This window comes from Physeter macrocephalus, unplaced genomic scaffold (genome assembly GCF_002837175.3).
Source record: "Physeter macrocephalus isolate SW-GA unplaced genomic scaffold, ASM283717v5 random_42, whole genome shotgun sequence".
In the NCBI taxonomy this organism is placed as follows: domain Eukaryota; kingdom Metazoa; phylum Chordata; class Mammalia; order Artiodactyla; family Physeteridae; genus Physeter; species Physeter macrocephalus.
The window spans coordinates 60,692-79,097 of record NW_021145328.1 but is presented as its reverse complement, the minus strand read 5'-3'; the positions used below and the strand labels follow the sequence as shown (position 1 = coordinate 79,097).

General features: G+C 54.2%; 1 protein-coding gene across 1 annotated transcript in view; it reads left to right on the top strand.

Moving 5' to 3' along the window:
* Positions 1-466: 466 nt before the first annotated feature.
* ZCCHC24 (zinc finger CCHC-type containing 24) overlaps positions 467-18,406 on the top strand; it is a 61,410-nt gene continuing 43,470 nt past the window's right edge. Inside the window, exons 1-2 of the mRNA XM_007126332.4 lie at positions 467-799; positions 13,145-13,345. Of these exons, the coding sequence (XP_007126394.2) occupies positions 554-799; positions 13,145-13,345 (447 nt within the window). The 5' untranslated portion in view covers positions 467-553. The remainder of the gene's footprint in view (positions 800-13,144; positions 13,346-18,406) is intronic.

Genomic DNA, 18,406 nt, shown 5'->3' with positions numbered 1-18,406 from the left:
GGATTGATCAGGCCCGGGCAGCACTGAGCTCCTGTAGGGTGGGGGAGCTGGGCTGGCCTCACGGAGGGGGCGGGGCCTGAGAGGGGGCCGCCCATGGGCGGGCCCGCACCGTGTTACATATGTAGATGAGCTCTCTTTCCCCGCTCACCCCGCCCCCATCACTCTATATTCAATGAGACAGCCAATGGAGAGCGAGGACCGCTCCAGGAGGGGGGGGCCTCGGAGAACCCCACCCGGGGAGCGGCCGCTGAAGGGGTCAGAATTGAGGCAGATAGCGGTTCGTGGGGCGGGGCGGGAGGCTCGGAGGGGGCGGGGCCAAAAGTTTCCTGCCCAACTTTCGCTGCCTCCTTCCTCCGCCCGCGCGCTCTGCGGCTGCAGTTGGGGGGAGGCGGCGGCGGCGGCGGCGGCGGCTGTGGGCTGAGCGCGGGGTGCAGGCGATCGCCGTCGGGGCTCGGGCGGCGGCAGTGGGCGCAGGCTCCCCGGTGCCCGCCCCTCCGCTCCGGGGGGGCACGAGCGGGCGGCCGGGGGGGGGGGCCGGCACCGCCGCCGCAAAATGAGCCTGCTGTCGGCCATCGACACGAGCGCCGCCTCGGTGTACCAGCCGGCCCAGCTGCTCAACTGGGTCTACCTGTCGCTGCAGGACACTCACCAGGCGAGCGCCTTCGATGCCTTCCGGCCCGAGCCGCCCGCCGGCGCCGCGCCCCCAGAGCTGGCCTTCGGCAAGGGCCGCCCAGAGCAGCTGGGCTCGCCCCTGCACTCCAGCTATCTCAACAGCTTCTTCCAGCTGCAGCGCGGAGAGGTGGGTGCCCCTGCGCGCCCCCGCCCTTAGACGACCGTGCCGGACCTTTTCGTATCTGCCCGGCTCTTCCTGGCCTGGCCCCGGCCCGGCTCCGTATTGCCCGGCCCTGCTTGGCTTGGCTTCGCTCAGCTCTGCCAAACTCGCCGCCCGAAGTCCCCGGGGCGCCGGGAGCGCGTCACCTCCCCTCTGAGCCCGGCCCGGAGCTGCTCAGGCGCGGGCGGGGCCCTCCTGCCCTCTCTCCCAGCCCGGGGCGCCCTGCTCCAAGGGGACTGGGGGGGCCCGACTGGGAGGGTGGGTTCCGGATTCTCTCCAGACAGCCGGGGCGCGGCCTGTGCAGGGAGCCCCTTCCAAGTGTCCTTCCCACGCCCAACCCCATCCCCCTCTCGGCCACCGCTGGCTGGGACGGAGAGTGTGGATTCTGCTCCGAGTTTCTCTGGAGGGGCCTAAAATCTTTTCTCCACCGACTTCGGCGGTTCCCGATCCGAAGGGCACCCTGGAGAGCAGTGACTAGCCCGGAGAATTTTTCTGCTCTTCTCACACTGGGACCCCCACATACATCCTCCAGCCGCTCGCCCTCCCCCAGCCACATAGGAAGTGGTTTTTGAGGGCCTGACCCCACAGACTGCGCTGTCCCCCGCCCTCCCAGCCTGGAAGGAAATGAAAGGGAAATCCTCTTGAGCTCTTGGGAGGGGGGCTAGATAGGGGGAGAGGTTCCAGCTGCCCAGTGCCTTCTCCAGAAACCTGGGCCGGCTGCCGTAGCAAAGTCTGCCTGTTGGGTGGATTCAGTTACAGAATCCGAGGGGCAGTGCATCTTCCCCCAGTTAGATAAATACACAGATTGCCGGGACCTCCCAGCCCCTTTGAGAGGTCTTCAGAGCCTTCCCGAATACCACCCTCTCTGGCTTCAGCTGGACTCCTCCCGGGCCCCACTCCCACTTACTCCTGCCTCATTTGGGAACTGCAGACACCCTTCTGTGGCCTTCACTCACTCTCCTTCTGGCAGCTCTCTCTGCAAAAGTGCAGGGGGAAGGGGCAGGGGAGAGGACACACACGAGGGGCACTTTCCTTCTAGACCTGGGCACACCAATTAGTTTCGGGAGAGTCAGAATACTTGACAGTTTGTGGGAGAAGGCCTGTGTATACACCAGTGTGCTGGGGATGGAGGTGGGGAAGACAGAGGGTCGCCCTTTCTGGCCCCATAATGTTCCCCTCTGCCATTATTGACTAGGGGAGACATGGACATGTAAATCGCTGGCCTGAGGCCTAGAGATGGGCCAATGGCAGGCCAGCAGAGAGAAGGGCTGGATGACCTGTGTTGGGCTAGTCAAGCATAGCTGGGGGAGATGAGTCTGGAAAGCACTCTTTGGTGCCAGGCGAGAGCATTTGTATGCCAGAGCTCTTTGTAAACTGTAAAGCACTCTCTCCACATGAGGAATTGTTCTTGGCTGGGAATCTTTCTTTCTTGTAAGAGACTTTGCCGCCTCTTCAGGGAATGGCTTCTGTGACCAGGGGCTTTGCAGGACGGTGCCTGGGTCTTGTCAGTTGTTTGTTCTCTTACCAAACATTTGTTGAGCTCCGTGTGGCCCCCTGGGGATTCCGCCAGAGTCTCGTGGGGGCCCCAGGTTAGAAGACAGACCCATGTGAAGGGTGGGTGGTTTCATGGGGGTCCTGTGGGATCCCAAAGGCAGGAGGGTGACCATGACTCACACACAGGTCAAGTGAGAGTCCCCTAATCAGCCTCTACTGACTTCCCTCTGCTCCCACCCTGTGGTGGCCTTGTTCCACCATGTGGGTCTCTGCTAAGATGGCCTGGGAGTTTGGGGCCATCAGGAGTCCCCTGTGAGGGTAGGCTGTTGTGCCTCCTCTTGGAAATTTCTGGCATCCAGGATCCCATCCAAGTCTCAGTGAGACCTGCCTTCTGTCACTTCACTGCTGTTTACCTCGATGTCCTCATGAAGAGGAACATTCCTTTGCTGGGGCCACTGTAGAAGGAGCTGGCAAAGGTTATCTAGAGCAGCGGTGGAAGAAAGTCTCTCATGATCTGACTTTGGAGGAACCCTCGTCTCTGGGCCTCAGTTTACCTATCTGTAAAATGTAGTCTCTGCTCTCCCCCAGGGTGATGTGTATGGGATTTGAGAGCTGTACAGGAGAGGATGTGCCTACAGACAGGCTGGGTTAGGGAGGCAAGAGGGGCTTCTTCTATGCTCATGGGCCAGTGGCTTCCTTGCAGGGGCTGGAGGGCTGTGCCTGTTGACTTCCGGAAGACTCTCTTGGCTTCAGACTCATTTGCTCTCACCCCCCACCCGCTTTGCCTCCTAAACCCTCTTGAAGCCCCAGCTGTGCTCCTGGGGACAGGCCTTTCCTGTGTCCAGGGCTTAGCTGGTGACCTAATATGGCTCCAAAATAGCAACTGGTTGAGAGAACAAGAAAAAATACCCCCCACCTGAATGCCACCAAGGGGCTTGTTGGACAGGAAGCAAGTCGTGTGTGGGCTGGAGGGGACTCTACGAAGGGACCCAGGGGCCCAGGAGCGTCGCCATTCTGTGCAAAGCCTGGCAGGCCTGATGGCAGTGCCTGCGGATGTGACTTGCATGCTGACCGCTGACCACGGCCTGTCTGCACCGGTCCCTGTGCCAAGGGCCCACCCCCTCCTGCACCACCCCAGGCTGCTCCCACCACAATAGCAAAACACCATGAATGCAGCTGGGCTTTGGGCGGGGGGAGGTGTGAGGACATGGGGGCACAGAAGCCCATTGTGCCCCGGAACCTCAGCTCTGGAAGCTGAAGATAAGCCAAGGGTTCTGAGTGGAACACTGGCCCTCCGGAGAGGGAGATGGCAGAGTTCATGGGCAAAGTGCAGGAGCAGACACCAGGATGCGACTTGGATGCTTGTGGGGGCTCCTTGGCTTCTCAGTTTGTGGTAAGGCTGCCAGGCCAAAGCACACACAGGTACTCTGCGCAGTTTTTTAAAAGGCCTCTGGGTCTAGAAACCGGGCCCTGTGAAGCCCTGTTTCAACCCCTGATCTGTGGCAACAACTATATGTCTTTGGAGGGAAACTTGTGAGGCCCTTGGCTGAGCCCTTCCTGTCTCTCTCCAAGTATCCGAGGAAGCCAGATCTTAGAGGGAGTGGGGGGTGGGTGGCATGGAGGGGGGGTCTTCCCTGCCAGGCTTTGTTTGGAATTTAAATTCACAGCAGTGTGGGGACTGTGGGACTCCACCTCCAGAGAAGTAGAGTTACCCCATGTTGAGCATTAGCTCTCAGGAACCTCAGAGGGATGCCGAGAGCCCCTCCCAGGTAGTCCCTGGACCCCCTCAAAGGAGACGGAGCTGTCCCACTCCAGGTCAGATGCTTAAGGCAACTGTTTTCTTTCCCTCTTCCTCCAGGGCCAGATGTGGCTTGAAGATGTGGCCCTACTGTCAAGTGATACTTTGTGGAGGTTGGGGGAAGGGCTTTGGGGTCAAATACATTTGGGAAACATAGCATACTGTCCTTCCCTTGGAAACACACCATGCTAACACAGTAAAGGCTCTGAGAAGTCCTGCAGTACAAAACCTGCTAACCTTTCTTCTTCAACCCAACATTTTGCATACCTCTTTGACTGGATTACATTTTTGGCACAGAACACATGCCAGTGTTCTTCTGAACATCTCCAGGCTCAGAGAATGCTCTGTCAAAGCAGACCTCTTTCTTCAAACCGTAGGAGGCTCTTCCTGGAGCTGTTAACCCAGTTGCCCTCCTGGGTCCCAGTACTATCTTCTGTAGCACTGAGGACACCCTCTTCTTTGCAGCTCTGGTCTCACTGGAGATTTGAGAACAGCAGCAAAGGTCTCATGAGGCTTACCAGACAGGGCTTCAGGCTCCGGAACACACAGGGCTGTTAGAACCCATAGAGGGGGGTGACCACAGTGTCCTGCTTTAAAAGGTTGCCACGTATTAGGGACAGTGCTCTCCCCAGGTGCAGCTGAGCTGAGAGACTACCTGGAAGTGTAGAACAAAGCCACATATCTGCTCGAGGGTGGGAGTTTGCCTCGCTGGGGCTGAGTGGGCTTCAGGAACTGAAATTTGTTCCCAGCAGCCTCTGTGGTCTGTGTGGGGTGGTGGGGGGCAGCCCCAGGGCCTGGGAGGAATGGCCATTCCAACCCAGCTGGGAGCTTGGGAGGATGCCCAGCTCCCTCTGGCCAGCCCTGGAAAGCTGAGCTCTGAGTCAGGCAAGGGGGACCATCGTTCGAGGGCCTGTTGGCTGAGGTAGTCTGACCCTCCCTCCAACAAATTAAGTTGACTGGGCGGGCCTAGACTCAGAGGGGAGACCACACCTCGTGGGCCATCTGAGTCAGGTGGGAGGGAGGAAAGCAGGCAGCATTAGTAATAAGGAATTAGCAGCGGCAGAGAGCCAGGCACCGTCAGCACCAAGAGAAGGGCCCTGTGGAGAAGACGGGCCCTGAGTAGCGTCTCTTACTCTTGGTGATGCTTTATTCCTGGCATCTGTTTCTTCGTGGCTCCCATTTTACAGAAGAGAAAACAGGCCTGGCAAGTCACCCAGCAAGACAGTGGCAGAGCTAGCTCTAGCAGTCTTCTCCAACCGAACTACAGTCATGTCTGTGGCTCGTCCAGCTGGTGCAGTTGGCTTTCGCCTGGATCATTCACTGGAGGCCAGTGCAGGGCAAGCAGTAACCAGGGTGTTCTGTCAAGCCTCAGTGTCTTGGATGTTTTGTCCCCGATCTCAAACCTTCTGAGGAGTGATAGGCATTGGTCATGGGTTCTGGGTTTCCTGTCATGTCCTTGCTCCAGGTTGGGGCTCTGTGGGACGTGAGTCCAAGGGTGGCCTGGCTTGGGAGAGGCAAAGGAGATGGACACTGGGCACTTCCTAGCACTCCTGTCTCATAGCATCCACTGTGTGGCACAAACCCATTGTGCAGATGGGGAAACTAAGGCTCTTCAAGAGGAGGAAGATAGAGTTAGGGACATCTCAGGATGTTTGGTCTGTCATGTATGTGTGTGTGTGCACATGTGTGTATGTGTGTATGGTGGTGATGTATAATCTTTTTTTAAAAATTTGTTTGTTTTTGGCTGTGTCAGGTCTTAGTTGCGGCACGCGGGATCTTTTGTTGCAGTGTGCGGGCTCCTCGTTGTGGCCCTCGGGCTTCTCTCTAGTTGTGGCGCACAGGCTTCTCTCTAGTCGTGGTGCGTGGGCTCAGTAGTTGTGGCACGTGAGGGCTTAGTTGCCCCATGGCATGTGAGATCTTAGTTCCCTGACCAGGGATCAAACCCGCGTCCCCTACATTGGAAGGCAGATTCTTAACCACCGGACCACCAGGGAAGTCATAGGTGTTGTCTAATCTTTATTCTGTCCTTCTCTGGCCATCCTGGTCCACTTGAGGTTTCTGAAAACACCAAGCACTCCCATTCCTCTAAGCTTTTGCACTTGCTGTTGCTTCTACTGCTTCTAATGCTATTGACTGTCCCTGTATAACTGACAGATTCCAACTTACTTCTTTATGGCACCAGTGCATGTCTCTTCTCTGAAGGCTTTACCTGGCTGTCATGGGGAGCACACCTCCCTCCAGCTTCCGTGTCCCATGACAGATGAGTGGTACATCCTTCTGGTAAAGCATGTCTTTTTTGTTTGTTTGTTTGTTTGTTTTTTGTTTTTTGTTTTTCGGTATGCAGGCCTCTCACTGTTGTGGCCTCTCCCGTTGCGGAGCGCAGGCTCCGGACGCACAGGCTCAGCGGCCACGGCTCACGGGCACAGCCGCTCCGCGGCATGTGGGATCTTCCCGGACCGGGGCACGACCCCGTGTCCCCTGCATTGGCAGGCGGACTCTCAACCACTGCACCACCAGGGAAGCCCAGCATGTCTTAATAATCGGTATTTCTGTGAAATATGTATCATATGTGTCTGTCTCCATAGCTACATTTCAACACTCTGAGAATAGGAATCCTGTCTTTTTCCACTTCGTAATCACAGCATCTAACGCTTAGTCAGTGCCTGGGACAGACTAGGTGCTCAGTTAACATTCACTAGGTGGATGGGTGGATGGATGACTTGGACTCTTTCCTCCTCTTCCTTCCCCAGACTTGTGACTATTGTGAATGCTTTCCTCAGTCTCTTAGCCTCTTATTTTATCGCACAGAAGAAATGTTTATGGATTGCTTGATAAATTTTAAAGAGCTGACTTGGGAGTCATGAAACCCTATCCCTAGAGATAGGGTCCCAGCAGAAGCTTAGGTGTGCTAACAGTTCTTGACCTTCTTTGGCTATGGACCTCTTTGAGAATCTGAAAGCAGCCCGAATTCCTCTCCTCGGTGCCATGCACATAGCACACAAGTACGTGCACACGCAGAACTCGCATTTGCATGTAATTTCAAGGGGATCATGTCAACAGTGGATCCCAAATCCAGGCCCCCTACTGTAGAAGCTGCAAGCCTCAGTGGTACCCCAGACTGGCTAAATCTTAGGGACCTCTAGTCCTCGAGTTCTTGGATCCATGCTTTCTGCTTTGATTTAGTGAATATATTCTAGAAGCGAGAGGCAGCCTGGTCCCCTGTGCTTATGCTCTAGCTGGGCAGCAGGCACATGGTTGTGAAACGTGAACACCTACCAAGTGAGTAGTGACCTGGGGGGAAGCAGGAGGGACTGAGTGGGGACGGGGAGCCTCCCCGGTGTCTGTTCTGCTCTGTCCTGCTGCCACTGTGCTCCTGTATCCCCTGGTCCTTTCTTTCCCCATTTCTCTCTCCCAACTCCCCCTACCAAGAAGAACACAGCCTGCTTATTTAAATCTGAATCTCCCATCAAGCTCTGGCTGTGTCCAGGGAATTGTGTTTTGCATGCCCCGGGCGAATGGGCCTCTAGAAGGCAACGGTGACCTTGGGGGTCCCGAGTGGGGGGATTGCCACCTCCGTCACGGTCGACCCTGCCACCTTCTTGGCCCACAGGTCAGCTTTGGACCTTGGAAACAGGAGCAGACCTGGGGTCTGACTGTGGCTAGGGAAACCCTCGGTCAGGTGTGGCTTCACTTTCCCATCGGCCAGCTCCAGCCTTGACAATGGCTGTCTCCTTCTGTCCCTGAGCCCAGCCCACATCCGCCCCTGCTTGAGTGTATAGGATGTGTTTGTGTTTGACCCTGCGGACCGGAGCCCCAGATAGACCCCAGCGGGTAGGAGAAGTGCAGATCTCTTTGGAGAAGGGGTAGACTCATTTGTGAGATGAATGGTTTCTTGTCCCAAAGAGAGGAGTGCGGGTGTGTATGTGTGTGCATGTGTGTGTGCGCGTGCGCGTGTCTGTGTGTGTGTATGGGGGTGGCTTTGGGGGATAAGAAAGCAGTTGTTCAGCTGATGAAAGAGCCCCCACAGAGCTGAGGACTAGGACCAGAGAATTCCTCCTCCAGGGCCGTCTCAGGCCCAGGCGCAGCAGGACTCAGCATTTCCTTAGGACAGACCTCCTTGGACACTGCCCGCTGCCACTGCCATGATCTTCCCTGCTGTGCTGCTTCCGCCTCTGCCTGCTGTCCCTCTTCTCTTCTTGCACCTATCGCTTCTCCCTCTGGGCTGCCCTCGGAAGCTTCTGCCCACCTGCCCTAACTCCTGCCTCTCCCCTCCCACTGTGCCCTGTTTCTGTCCTGGGGGGGCAGCCAAGGGGGAGCACATCTTGTCAGGTTGAGTCAGCCCTGGAAATCTCCGCTTGTGTATCCCAAACCCCTCAACAGAACCACCAACCCCGGGGCCCAAGCCCCTCAAGCAGCCCAGAGAAGCTGGTGCCTCATCTTGCCAGGGCTGAGCGGCTTGGCGATGCGATGTCACAGGGCCTCTGTGCCAAGGAGGATGGTCCACGCCAGGTGTTTTACTCTGGATCCCCTTCCTGTAGGGGAAGCCAAGCCTTGGAGGCCATTCGGGGGCTGAAATACAACAGGCCAACAGATCTGGGTGTGACTCTCCTCTCAGCCACGTGCTGGCTGTGTTTCCTTGGGCAAGTTACTCAGCCTCGCTGAGCCTCATTTTCCAGTTCTATAAAATAGGACCAATAAGGCCCATCCAAAGTGTTCTTGCCAGGGATGAGACTAAGAAAGGGAAAGGATCCAGTCAAGTATCTAACACAAGTAGGATGAGAATAAACTGTAGTATCTTCCCATCTAACTTTCTCCAACAGCCAAGCCAGAACCTTGGAGGAGTTCCAGCCATGGACAGGAATCTGATGCTTTGTTCCCCACATGTGGCATTAGGATCCCACGCTTCCTACTAGCTTCTGGGGTCACTGACCCAGGGAGGAAGGAGGGGTGGTTTCTTCCCCCAGCCTGGTGATTTGGGCCCAGATAACCCAGAGCCACACACTAGTGGGGCTGCCCTCAACCACTGCCCAGAGCAGCTAAATCTGAGGTGAAATCACCCTCCGACTTAGTCCATGGGAACTCAGAGACACTGGCCTAAATACCTCAAGGTGTTGGGGCCTCCATACCCTCGTCTGTCAAGTGGAGCTCCCCTCCCGCCTGTGATTATTACACACAGGACAGTCATGGGCGAAGGGAACGCAGAAACAGTCTGGTCTCTGGGGCAACGGAGGGTTGCAGAATCTTTGCCTTCGGGGATATCCAGCCTTGTGGAGAGATGAGGCGGTATCACCGTGTAAAGAGATTAGGGAGAGACATCAGAGCCCCTTCAGGCAAGGACAGGGGAGTCGCAGGGTGGTCCCCACCCCAGCCTACAGCACAGGGCTCTGGCCGGGAGGTCGGGAGGCCCCTGGAGGGGGCTGGAGACCCTGTGGCCAGTGGGGCCTCAGTAGCACCTGAACCTGTGCTTCTCACACCATCCCTTGGCGCCCATGCCTGAGCAAGAAGAAGGGGTGGGTTCAAGGCCACACCGCTAGAGTTAGAGCCATGGCCATGAGCCCGGTCCTGCAGGGGTTTGGACCCAGAGTGGGCATCCCGGGGGGGACAGCAAGTGCAGGCCTGGAGGGAAAAGAGCGGTTGCTGGTGGGACACTAAGGGGAGCAGCCTCGTTGTTGCAGAGTTAGGGGCTGACTGATGAAAGGGAGTCCTGCCCAGCCTTGCCCTCCAGCTACAGACGGCAGGACTTGGGAGAGATGGTGCCCTCGTGGATGAAGTGCCCTCTGTGGACCAGGCTCTGGGGACATCTTTCAGTACCTGGAGTCTGGACCTTGAAGAAGCAGGCTGGCAGGGGTCATCAAGTTTGCCCTCCTTCCCTGGTCCATGTTACATTTTACACATGGGAAACCCAAAAGGCCAGGGCCCCGGCTCCACAGACAGAGGGAGGGAGCTCTGTGCGTCCTGGCCTCTGCTCTGGCCAGTCCCCACAGGCCGTGGTAATGTCCGAGAGACCAACTTGCCTTTCACCTCCATGGCCCGAGCTCCTCGGAGCTTCGGAGAGGAAACAGCTTGCTGCCCCACCTGCCCGTCCAGCCGGCCGGCAAGCAGGACTCCTGGCCCTTAGGCCTGGCTGTGTGCTCTGGTCTGTGCCCCCGGGCCTCGCTGGGCCTCAGTTTCTCCATTGTTACTTGAGAGTGAGGTTGGGCCAGTTGACTGTTCCGCCTTTCGTCCTTTCGTGGTGTCGTCTTGAATGGTGGCTGGGGGAAGGGAGCTGGAGCGCCCGTGAGGGCCAGGCCAGAGCACACTGGTCGGCGATGAGGGGAGCTCTGGCCTCACTTCTCTGACCCGCAGCTGCCTGTGTGACCCCCCTGAGGGGCAAAGCTGTGCCCCATCTGAGGCTATGGGGGGGATGTCAAGCTGCCGGGGAGAGGACAGCTTGCTCGGAGGCCTCTGGCTGCCCAGGGATACCCACGGGGCCACCCGTGGGCAGGGGTGTGTGGCCACAAGATGGGGGAGAGGTTTCTTCAGGGTGTAATTAGTGCTCTTCTGGCACCCACCGAACTTCCCCTTCCTCTTGACAAGTTGCTGCCAAAACAGCCCTGATTCCTGTGGACTTGCTTAAATCTTATCCAGAAAAAAAAAAAAAAAAAAAAAGAAAAGAAAAGAGAAAAAAAATAAGAGGGTTGTTATTTGTGAAACTGCATTTCCCAGCCGTGAGGGTGAGTCACACCATTTGGAGCTTCAAGTTTCTTGTTTGGATGAACTTTTCTCTGGGAGGCTGGGGCGATACTGCCCTCCTCCAGACCAGTTCTGGTGGGGAGAGGTCTAGAGACAAGCTAAGGAGAGACCTTGATAGTTGGAAAGTCCAGGTGCTCCCAAGGCCAGGTAGGGCTGGACAGGTTGTACCTGAGCTGCCCCAGGGGAGCTTTAAAATGCAGACTTGGGCTTCGGGGAGTTAGTGTTTAACAGGGACAGAGTTTCAGTTTGGAATAATGAAAAATTTCTGGAGATGGATTCTGGTGAGGGTTGTACAATAAAGGATGTGAATGTACTTAACGCCACTGAACTGCACACTTAAAAATTGTTAAAAGGGTAGGTTTTATGTAATGTATATTTTACTGCAATGAAACAATGCAGTAGATTTTGGGCCCTCATTCCTAGGTGGCTGCTTTGGTAGGTCTGAGGTGGGGCCCAGAAAACTGTATTTGTTAAAAGTGTCCCAGGCCGTTCCATACAAGGTTGGACACACTCATCTAATCTGTAAAATGGGGACAGTGACTCATAGGGCTGTGGTGAGCGTCAGCTATCTTAACACGTGTAAAGTTTCCAGCACCAGGGACATTAAATTGCTCAGTATATGTTACTATTATCATCTAATCCCACTTCCTTTGGGACCTTCCCCACATCCTTTAAGGTTGTCCAGTCTTGGCTTGCATACCTCCAGGGATGGGGGACCCTCTGCCTTTCAGGATGGACCATCTGGGGCTATCTAAGAGCTGGAGAGTTGCCCTCAGACTGGATGCAGGTTTGTGTGGGGTCTTCCACAGTAGCCCTGGGCAGTGGTAGAGCAGAGATGGTCATTAGGACCCTTTGAGTTCAATGCCCAGTCACTGCAAACTGACTGTGTGTTGGGCCTGGCTGCCCTGGATGTGGTGTCTCTGTCTTTCCTTCCAGATCCCAGGCTGTGGTCCAAACCTACATGGGAGAGAACAGAGGCCCAGAGAGGGAAAGGGCTGGCCCAGGGTCACATAGCAGGGTGTCCGGGGAGCCAAGAAGAGTGAGGGCTGTGTCCTCTAGGGAGGAGTGCCAGACCCCCAGAGGCGTACATGTGTGAGGGGTGGGATCTGTCCTGGTTGGGCGAGGGGTGTCTGATCCCCTGGGGCCAGCTCTCAGCTCACCTCCCTCCCTTCGCACACTGAGGGGACACAGAAAGCACTGTCCCTACCCTGGGCTCCTCTGTCCCATCTTTGTAAGGGAGCCTGAGGCAACTTCCTCTCGGTGGCTCTCCTCCCCTGTGAGCCTGGGGACCCCCAAGAACAAGGCTGTGTTGTCTGTCCAACAAGGCTCCCCAGGGTCTGTAGTTCACTGCTGGGGTTCTTGGGCACCTTAGCTGGGGCCAGGTGTGCCCGAGCCCCGTGCCCAGGTATGTCATCAGCCTCCTGGGGAAGCTGCCTCTTTCCAGCCTTGGCCTGGCCCCAGGAGAGGGGCCCACGGCCATTCCCTGCCAGCCTCACCACGGGCCCCACCTTTGCTAAATTCCAGTGTGCCCGGCCGCCCAGAGCCCGTGACTCCTATAAATAGAAGCTGTATACACCAGGAGGGGGCCTGGGCCGCGTCTGCTTTGAAGCCAGGCAAGACATCTGGTTCCTGTCAACCGGAGGTGGGAGAGGTGAGAGAGGTGGGCCACTTCCTCCCCGGGCTTCCAGAGAGCTGGCCTGGGCCGGGACGAGGGCTCCCCGGAACACAGTGTGCACAGGCCCGGGGTTGCAGGAGACCAGGCAAAGTGCTGGACTTCAGTCTCCTCTTCTGTACGTTGGAAACAGTGCTGCGAGCTGATGTCTCAAGTCACCCCACTAGGACGTGGCAGAGCCCCGGCTCTGACAGGTTGCTTTCTGCCGTATGTCTCGCCCCGGACAGTGTGTAGAGAACTAATGACCATCGTCCTCACCATCACCATATACTGAGTGCTTCCTCAGCGCCCGGCAGGAAATAAAGGGCTTTACATTCCTGGCCCTCACGTTAGCCTCATAGAAACCCTCGGAGGTAGCTATCGTTATTCCCATTTACCGGATGGGGCCACTGAGGCCCCGAGTGGTTAACTGGCTTGTCCTTGGGTGTGCGACCAGAGGTAGGACTTGAATGCAGCCTCCAGGAAGCTGGAGCCCGCAGGCGGCTGAGGGTCACTGTGAATTCGTGTGCGTGCGCGCGTGTGCGTGTGTGTGTACGGGCCTGTGGAGGTTCCCAGGAGGCCAGAGGGGCGCAAGGGGCCAGGCCTCCAGAGCCCTCACGGCCTCTGTCCCCTGCAGGCGCTGAGCAGTAACGTGTACAAGAGCGCCTCGCCCTACGGCTCCCTCAACAACATCGCCGACGGCCTCAGCTCCCTCACCGAGCACTTCTCCGAGCTGACCCTCACCTCTGAGACCCGCAAGCCCAGCAAGCGGCCCCCGCCCAACTACCTGTGCCACCTGTGCTTCAACAAAGGGCACTACATCAAGGACTGCCCCCAGGTAAGGCAGCCCGGCCCCGGTGGGGCTCAGGGCCCCTGCTGACCTGTGGCCCGGCCTCCGTGGGTACAGCAGGTGGAGCAGTCCCCCCAGGGCCCCTTCGGCGAGCGCCTGGCCCCGGGGCTGCTGGTCGCCACCTTTTTGTCCCCTCTGGTTTTTCTGAGGCAGGCTGGCTGGTATGGACGGGACAGAGCCCCCAGCTCGGTGCTGCACTGGCCGGTCAGCAATCTGGGTGGGGGAACCCCAGAATGAGGTTCTGGGCCTTCGAGTCCCCCCAGTCGTCCTGCCGAGGTGGGTCCTGTTGCGGTGGGGCGGGAGGGGGCCAGCAGCGTCCGCACGGCTCTCCGGAGAGCCCGCCGCCTCCCGCTCACGGGGAAGGAATGTGGGCTCTGGGCCAGGGATCCAGATGTGCGCCCCCCTCCCCCAGGCCCCGCCTCTGCCTCCTCTGCAGCCTGCTCCCTTGAGGGGGAGGGGGCGCCCTGCCCGCGCCCTGTGGCCCTGTGCCCCCGGGATAGGTCTAGGTGAAGGTCTCGGGCACCGTGGGCTGGGGGTCGCTCCTTTGGGGTGGGAGGGGCGTTGGGAGACCGAGGCATTCAGGAGCAGCCCCGTCTCTCACCCGGTGCTTTGCCACGACAGGGTGGGGGTCCGGGGGGCAGGCCCCACTCACCAGGCGACCCTGACTCTCTGACCGACATGGCTTTGGAATCCTGGGGAGAGAGAGGTTAAGAGTTGCGCTAAATACCATGCGAGATTATCAGTGATTTTTTTCCCCTATTGTTTTTTCATACTTTCCACTGTTTTTAGAACGTGGTACTACTTTTATTTTATACGTGTAATGGAAATGGAATCCTGGAAACTCAGAAAATCTGTGTAGTCTTGCCCTCCAGATGTTGGCAGCCGAGGGTGTGGCTGGGCAGGGCTGGGTCCCTCCAGGACCAGCGGGAGGTTGAGGTGCGACCGCCAATCACCGCTCTTCTCAGAAATGACCGTGCCATGCCTCAGGTCCTGGCTACTTCAAGTACGGCCGGCCACAGCTGCATCAGTGTCGCCCCAGAGCTTGTTAGAAATGCAGAATCTCAGGCCCAGCCCAGAACTGTGTTCTAGTAAGATCCCCGGTGATTCAGCCGGTGACCTCAGCCCTCCCCCCAGCCCTGGCCAAGAGAGGCCCACCCACCCCGGACCCACTGATGGGCTGCCCTCCAGATCCACACTCCCCTGTGCCCTGTCTACCCTCAGTATACACAGTAAGCAAGGGGCCCTTTGCATGAGGAGATCCTGGCAGAGGGTGAGGATCTGGTTGGCGCTCAGAGAGGTGCCCATGGCTCCCCCAGTGAGCCTTCCCCAGCTGAGCCGCCAGCACAGGGGTGGTCGGCTCTCAGGCACTCTGCCTACAGGGCAGAGCAGAACTCCACCAGGTTTAAGGAGGAGACAGGCAGTGTGCTAAGTGTTCTGCAAGCATTTCATTCAACGCTCACTTCTGCCCGGGGTGCTAAGTGCTTTTAATAGCCTCCTGTTACGGGATGCTTTGTGTGAGTGAAGGTCTCACACTGGACCATCAAGCCAGTCAGTGGGGGAGTGGAGATTTCAACCCCACAGGCAGGTGACGCTCAGACATAAGCAGGGGCTCTCAGGGGCTCTGAAGAAGTGTGCTCGTGCTGGGCAGACAGCCTGGGAAAGCTTCCAGGAGGAGAGGGGCTTGAGTGGGGCTGGCAGGTTGATGGGACAAGGGTGACCAGTATCCAAAGGCAACAGATGATGAGTCAGAGGTGGAGGGATGGCGAAGGTGTGTGTGTATTTGCGCACGCGCTGCTCTCTCCCAGACGGGGCCAGAGCTCTTCCCAATGTGAGGGGTAGGAGGGTCCCTCTCCTAGGTGCCTCACTTTCTAGCACTGTGCTAACCACGGCCCTTCCTTTATATGGGTTACACAGTGTGTTCACTTATCTTGTGCAGGGCTCTTAGTTCTGTGGCCGAAGTAGGAGCAATGGCCCCATTTTACAGATGGAGAAACAGAGTCTCAGAAAGGTGACGTGCTGAGGAGAGGGCAAAACCCTGGTCTTGGGCCCTCTGTGCTCTTTGTTTCCTTGAGCATCCACACCGCTCCAGGCTGAGACTTCCATGGCCTGTGGAGCCTGTTTCTCCCCTGAGCTGGTAGAGTCCCTCTGCTGGCCCCATCTCAAACTTGATGCTATCCGGGATTCCTGCAGACCCAAGGATCTCCCTTCACTCTTCATGAGGGTCACCGTCTGTAAAACGAGGCTAGTGAGAAGACTAACACAGAGGACTGCTGTGAGGCCTCAATGAAGTAATGCATGAAAAGTGCTTAGCACAATGCCTGGCACACAGTAAGCACTCAGTAACTGTTGGCCAGCATTATTTTTGTCTCCCTTGCATCACAATGCAGAGTGAACATACTTAGATAAGTATTTTAGCAGGCTGGAATATGATTGGATGCTCCTCACCCCTCACCTGTCCACAGGCCCCAGGGACATGTGCTGGGCTAGATTCATCTCTGCCAGCCCAGGTACCATACAGTACAGCAGGTGCTTAGTACAAGTCTTCCTGAATGAAGGAACAGGTGGAAATCTTTGTTTCAAATGAACTATTATGTAAGAGCTCAGCATTTATAATATTTAAAAGTGAAATGCTTATTTTTGGTAACAGCTTTAATGAGTTATAATTCAACCATTTACAATATACAAGTTGATGATTCTTAGTATATTCACACAGCTGTGCAACCATCACCACAATCAATTAAAGAACATTTTTGTCACCTCAAAAAGAAACCTCATACTCTTTAGCTATCACCCTCTGAACCCCCATCTCCTAACAACCACGAATCTACTTTCAGTCTCTGTAGATTTCCCTCTTCTGGACATTTCATATAAATAGATTCATATAATATGTGGTCTTTTGTCACCGGATTCTTTCACTTAGCATATTGTTTTCAAGGTTCATCCATGTAATAACATTTATCAGTTCCATGATTCGGGAAGTATTCCATCCTGTTTTATTTTCTGGAAGAGTTTGTGGAGAATTAATATAAATTCTTCTTTAAATGGTTGGTGGAATTCACCTGTGAAGCCATCTGAGCTTGGGCTTTCTTTTGTGAGTAGATGTTTTTTATTACTAATTGAATCTCTTTATTTGTTATGGGTCTATTCTGATTTTCTATTTCTTCTTGAGTCAGTTTCTGTAGCTTGTGTATTTCTAGAATTTGTCCATTTCATCTAAATTATCTAATTTATTGGCATACAGTTGTTCATCATATTCTCTTATAATCCTTTTCATTTTGTTTTATAATGTCCCCCTCTTTCACTTCTGATTCTTATAATTTGAGTCTTCTCTCCTTTTTTTATTGGTCATTCTAGCTATAGGTTTGTCAACCATGTTGAACTTTTTAAAGAACCAACTTTTGGTTTAGTGGATTTCCTCTATTGTTTTTCTATTCTTATTTCCTTACTTTCTACTCTAATCTTTTTAAAAATTGTGGCAATATACATATAACATAAAATTTGCTATTTTAACCATGTTTCAATGTACACAGTTCAGTGGCATTAAGTACGTTCACATTGTTGTGCAACCATCAGCATCGTCCATCCCCAGAACTCTTTTTATCTTGCAAAACTGAAACTCTGTACCCATTAAGCAATAATTCCCTCCCCTTCCCTCCCCAACCCCTGGCAACTATTATTATACTTTCTGTCTCTAAGAATTTCACTACTCTAGGTACCTCATATAAATGGAATCATACAGTATTTATCCTTTTGTGACTGGCTTATTTCACTTAGCATAACGTCCTCAAGGTTCACTCACGTTATAGCATGTGTCAGAATTTCCTTCCTTTTTGAAAGCTAAATAATATTCCATTGTGTGTGTGTATCTGTGTGTCTGTGTGTATGCCTCATTTTGTTTATCCATTTATTCATCAATGGACAACTGGATTGTTTCTACCTTTTGGCTATCGTGAATAATGCTGCTATGAACATGGGTGTACAAAATATCTCTTTGAGTCCTGCTTTCAATTCTTCACTCTAATCTTTATTATTTCCTTTCTTTAGCTTGCTTTATGTTTAGTTTGCTCTTCTTTTTCTAGTGTCTTGAGGTGGAAGTTTAGGATACTGATTGTACATCTTTTTTTAAAAAAATTAAATGTGGGTGTTTATAGCTATAAATTTTCCTCTGAGCTGCATCCCATAAGTTTGGTATGTTGTATTTTCATTTTCATTTATCACAGGGTATTTCCTGATTTCCCTTGTGATTTCTTCTTGGGCCCACTGGTTATTTAGGAGTATGTTGTTTAATTCCACATATTTGTGAGTTCCTCAGGTATCTTTTTTTTTAATGATTTCTAGTTTTATTCCATTGTGGTTGGAAAACATACTTTGTATTATTTCAGTGCTTCTAAATTAATTGTGGTTTGTTTCATAGCCTAGAATTTGGGCTGTCCTGGAGAATGGTTCATGTGCACTTGAGAAGAAAGTATTCTGCTATTGTTGGGTGGAGAATTCTATAGATATCTGTTAGGTCTAGTTGGTTTATAGTGTTGTTCATGTCTTCTGACTTCTTGTTGATGTTCTGCCTAGTTCTATTGTAAATTATTGTAAATAGGGTTATTGAAATCTGTATTATTGTTGAAGTGACGATATTTTCTTCAGTTCTGTCGGGTTTTGCTACATGTATTTTGATGCTCTGTTACTAGGCACATATATGTTTATAACTGCTGTATTTTCCTGATGGAGTGATCCTTTTACCATTATAAAATGTCCCTCTTTATCTCTACCAACATTTTTTGTTTTAAAGTCTGTTTTGTCTGATATTAGTGTAGCCTGCTTTCTTATGGCTGCTGTTTACCTGATATAGCTCTTTCCATCCTTTTACTTTCAGTTCATTCATAGCTTTGGATCTAAACTGTGTCTCCTGTAGACAGCATATAGTTAGAGCTTGTTTTACTTTTTTTTGTGTGTGTGTGTGTGTGTGTGTGTGTGTGTGTGTGTGTGAGCCGCTCCGCGGCATGTGGGATCTTCCCGGACCGGGGCACGAACCCGTGTCCCCTGCATCGGCAG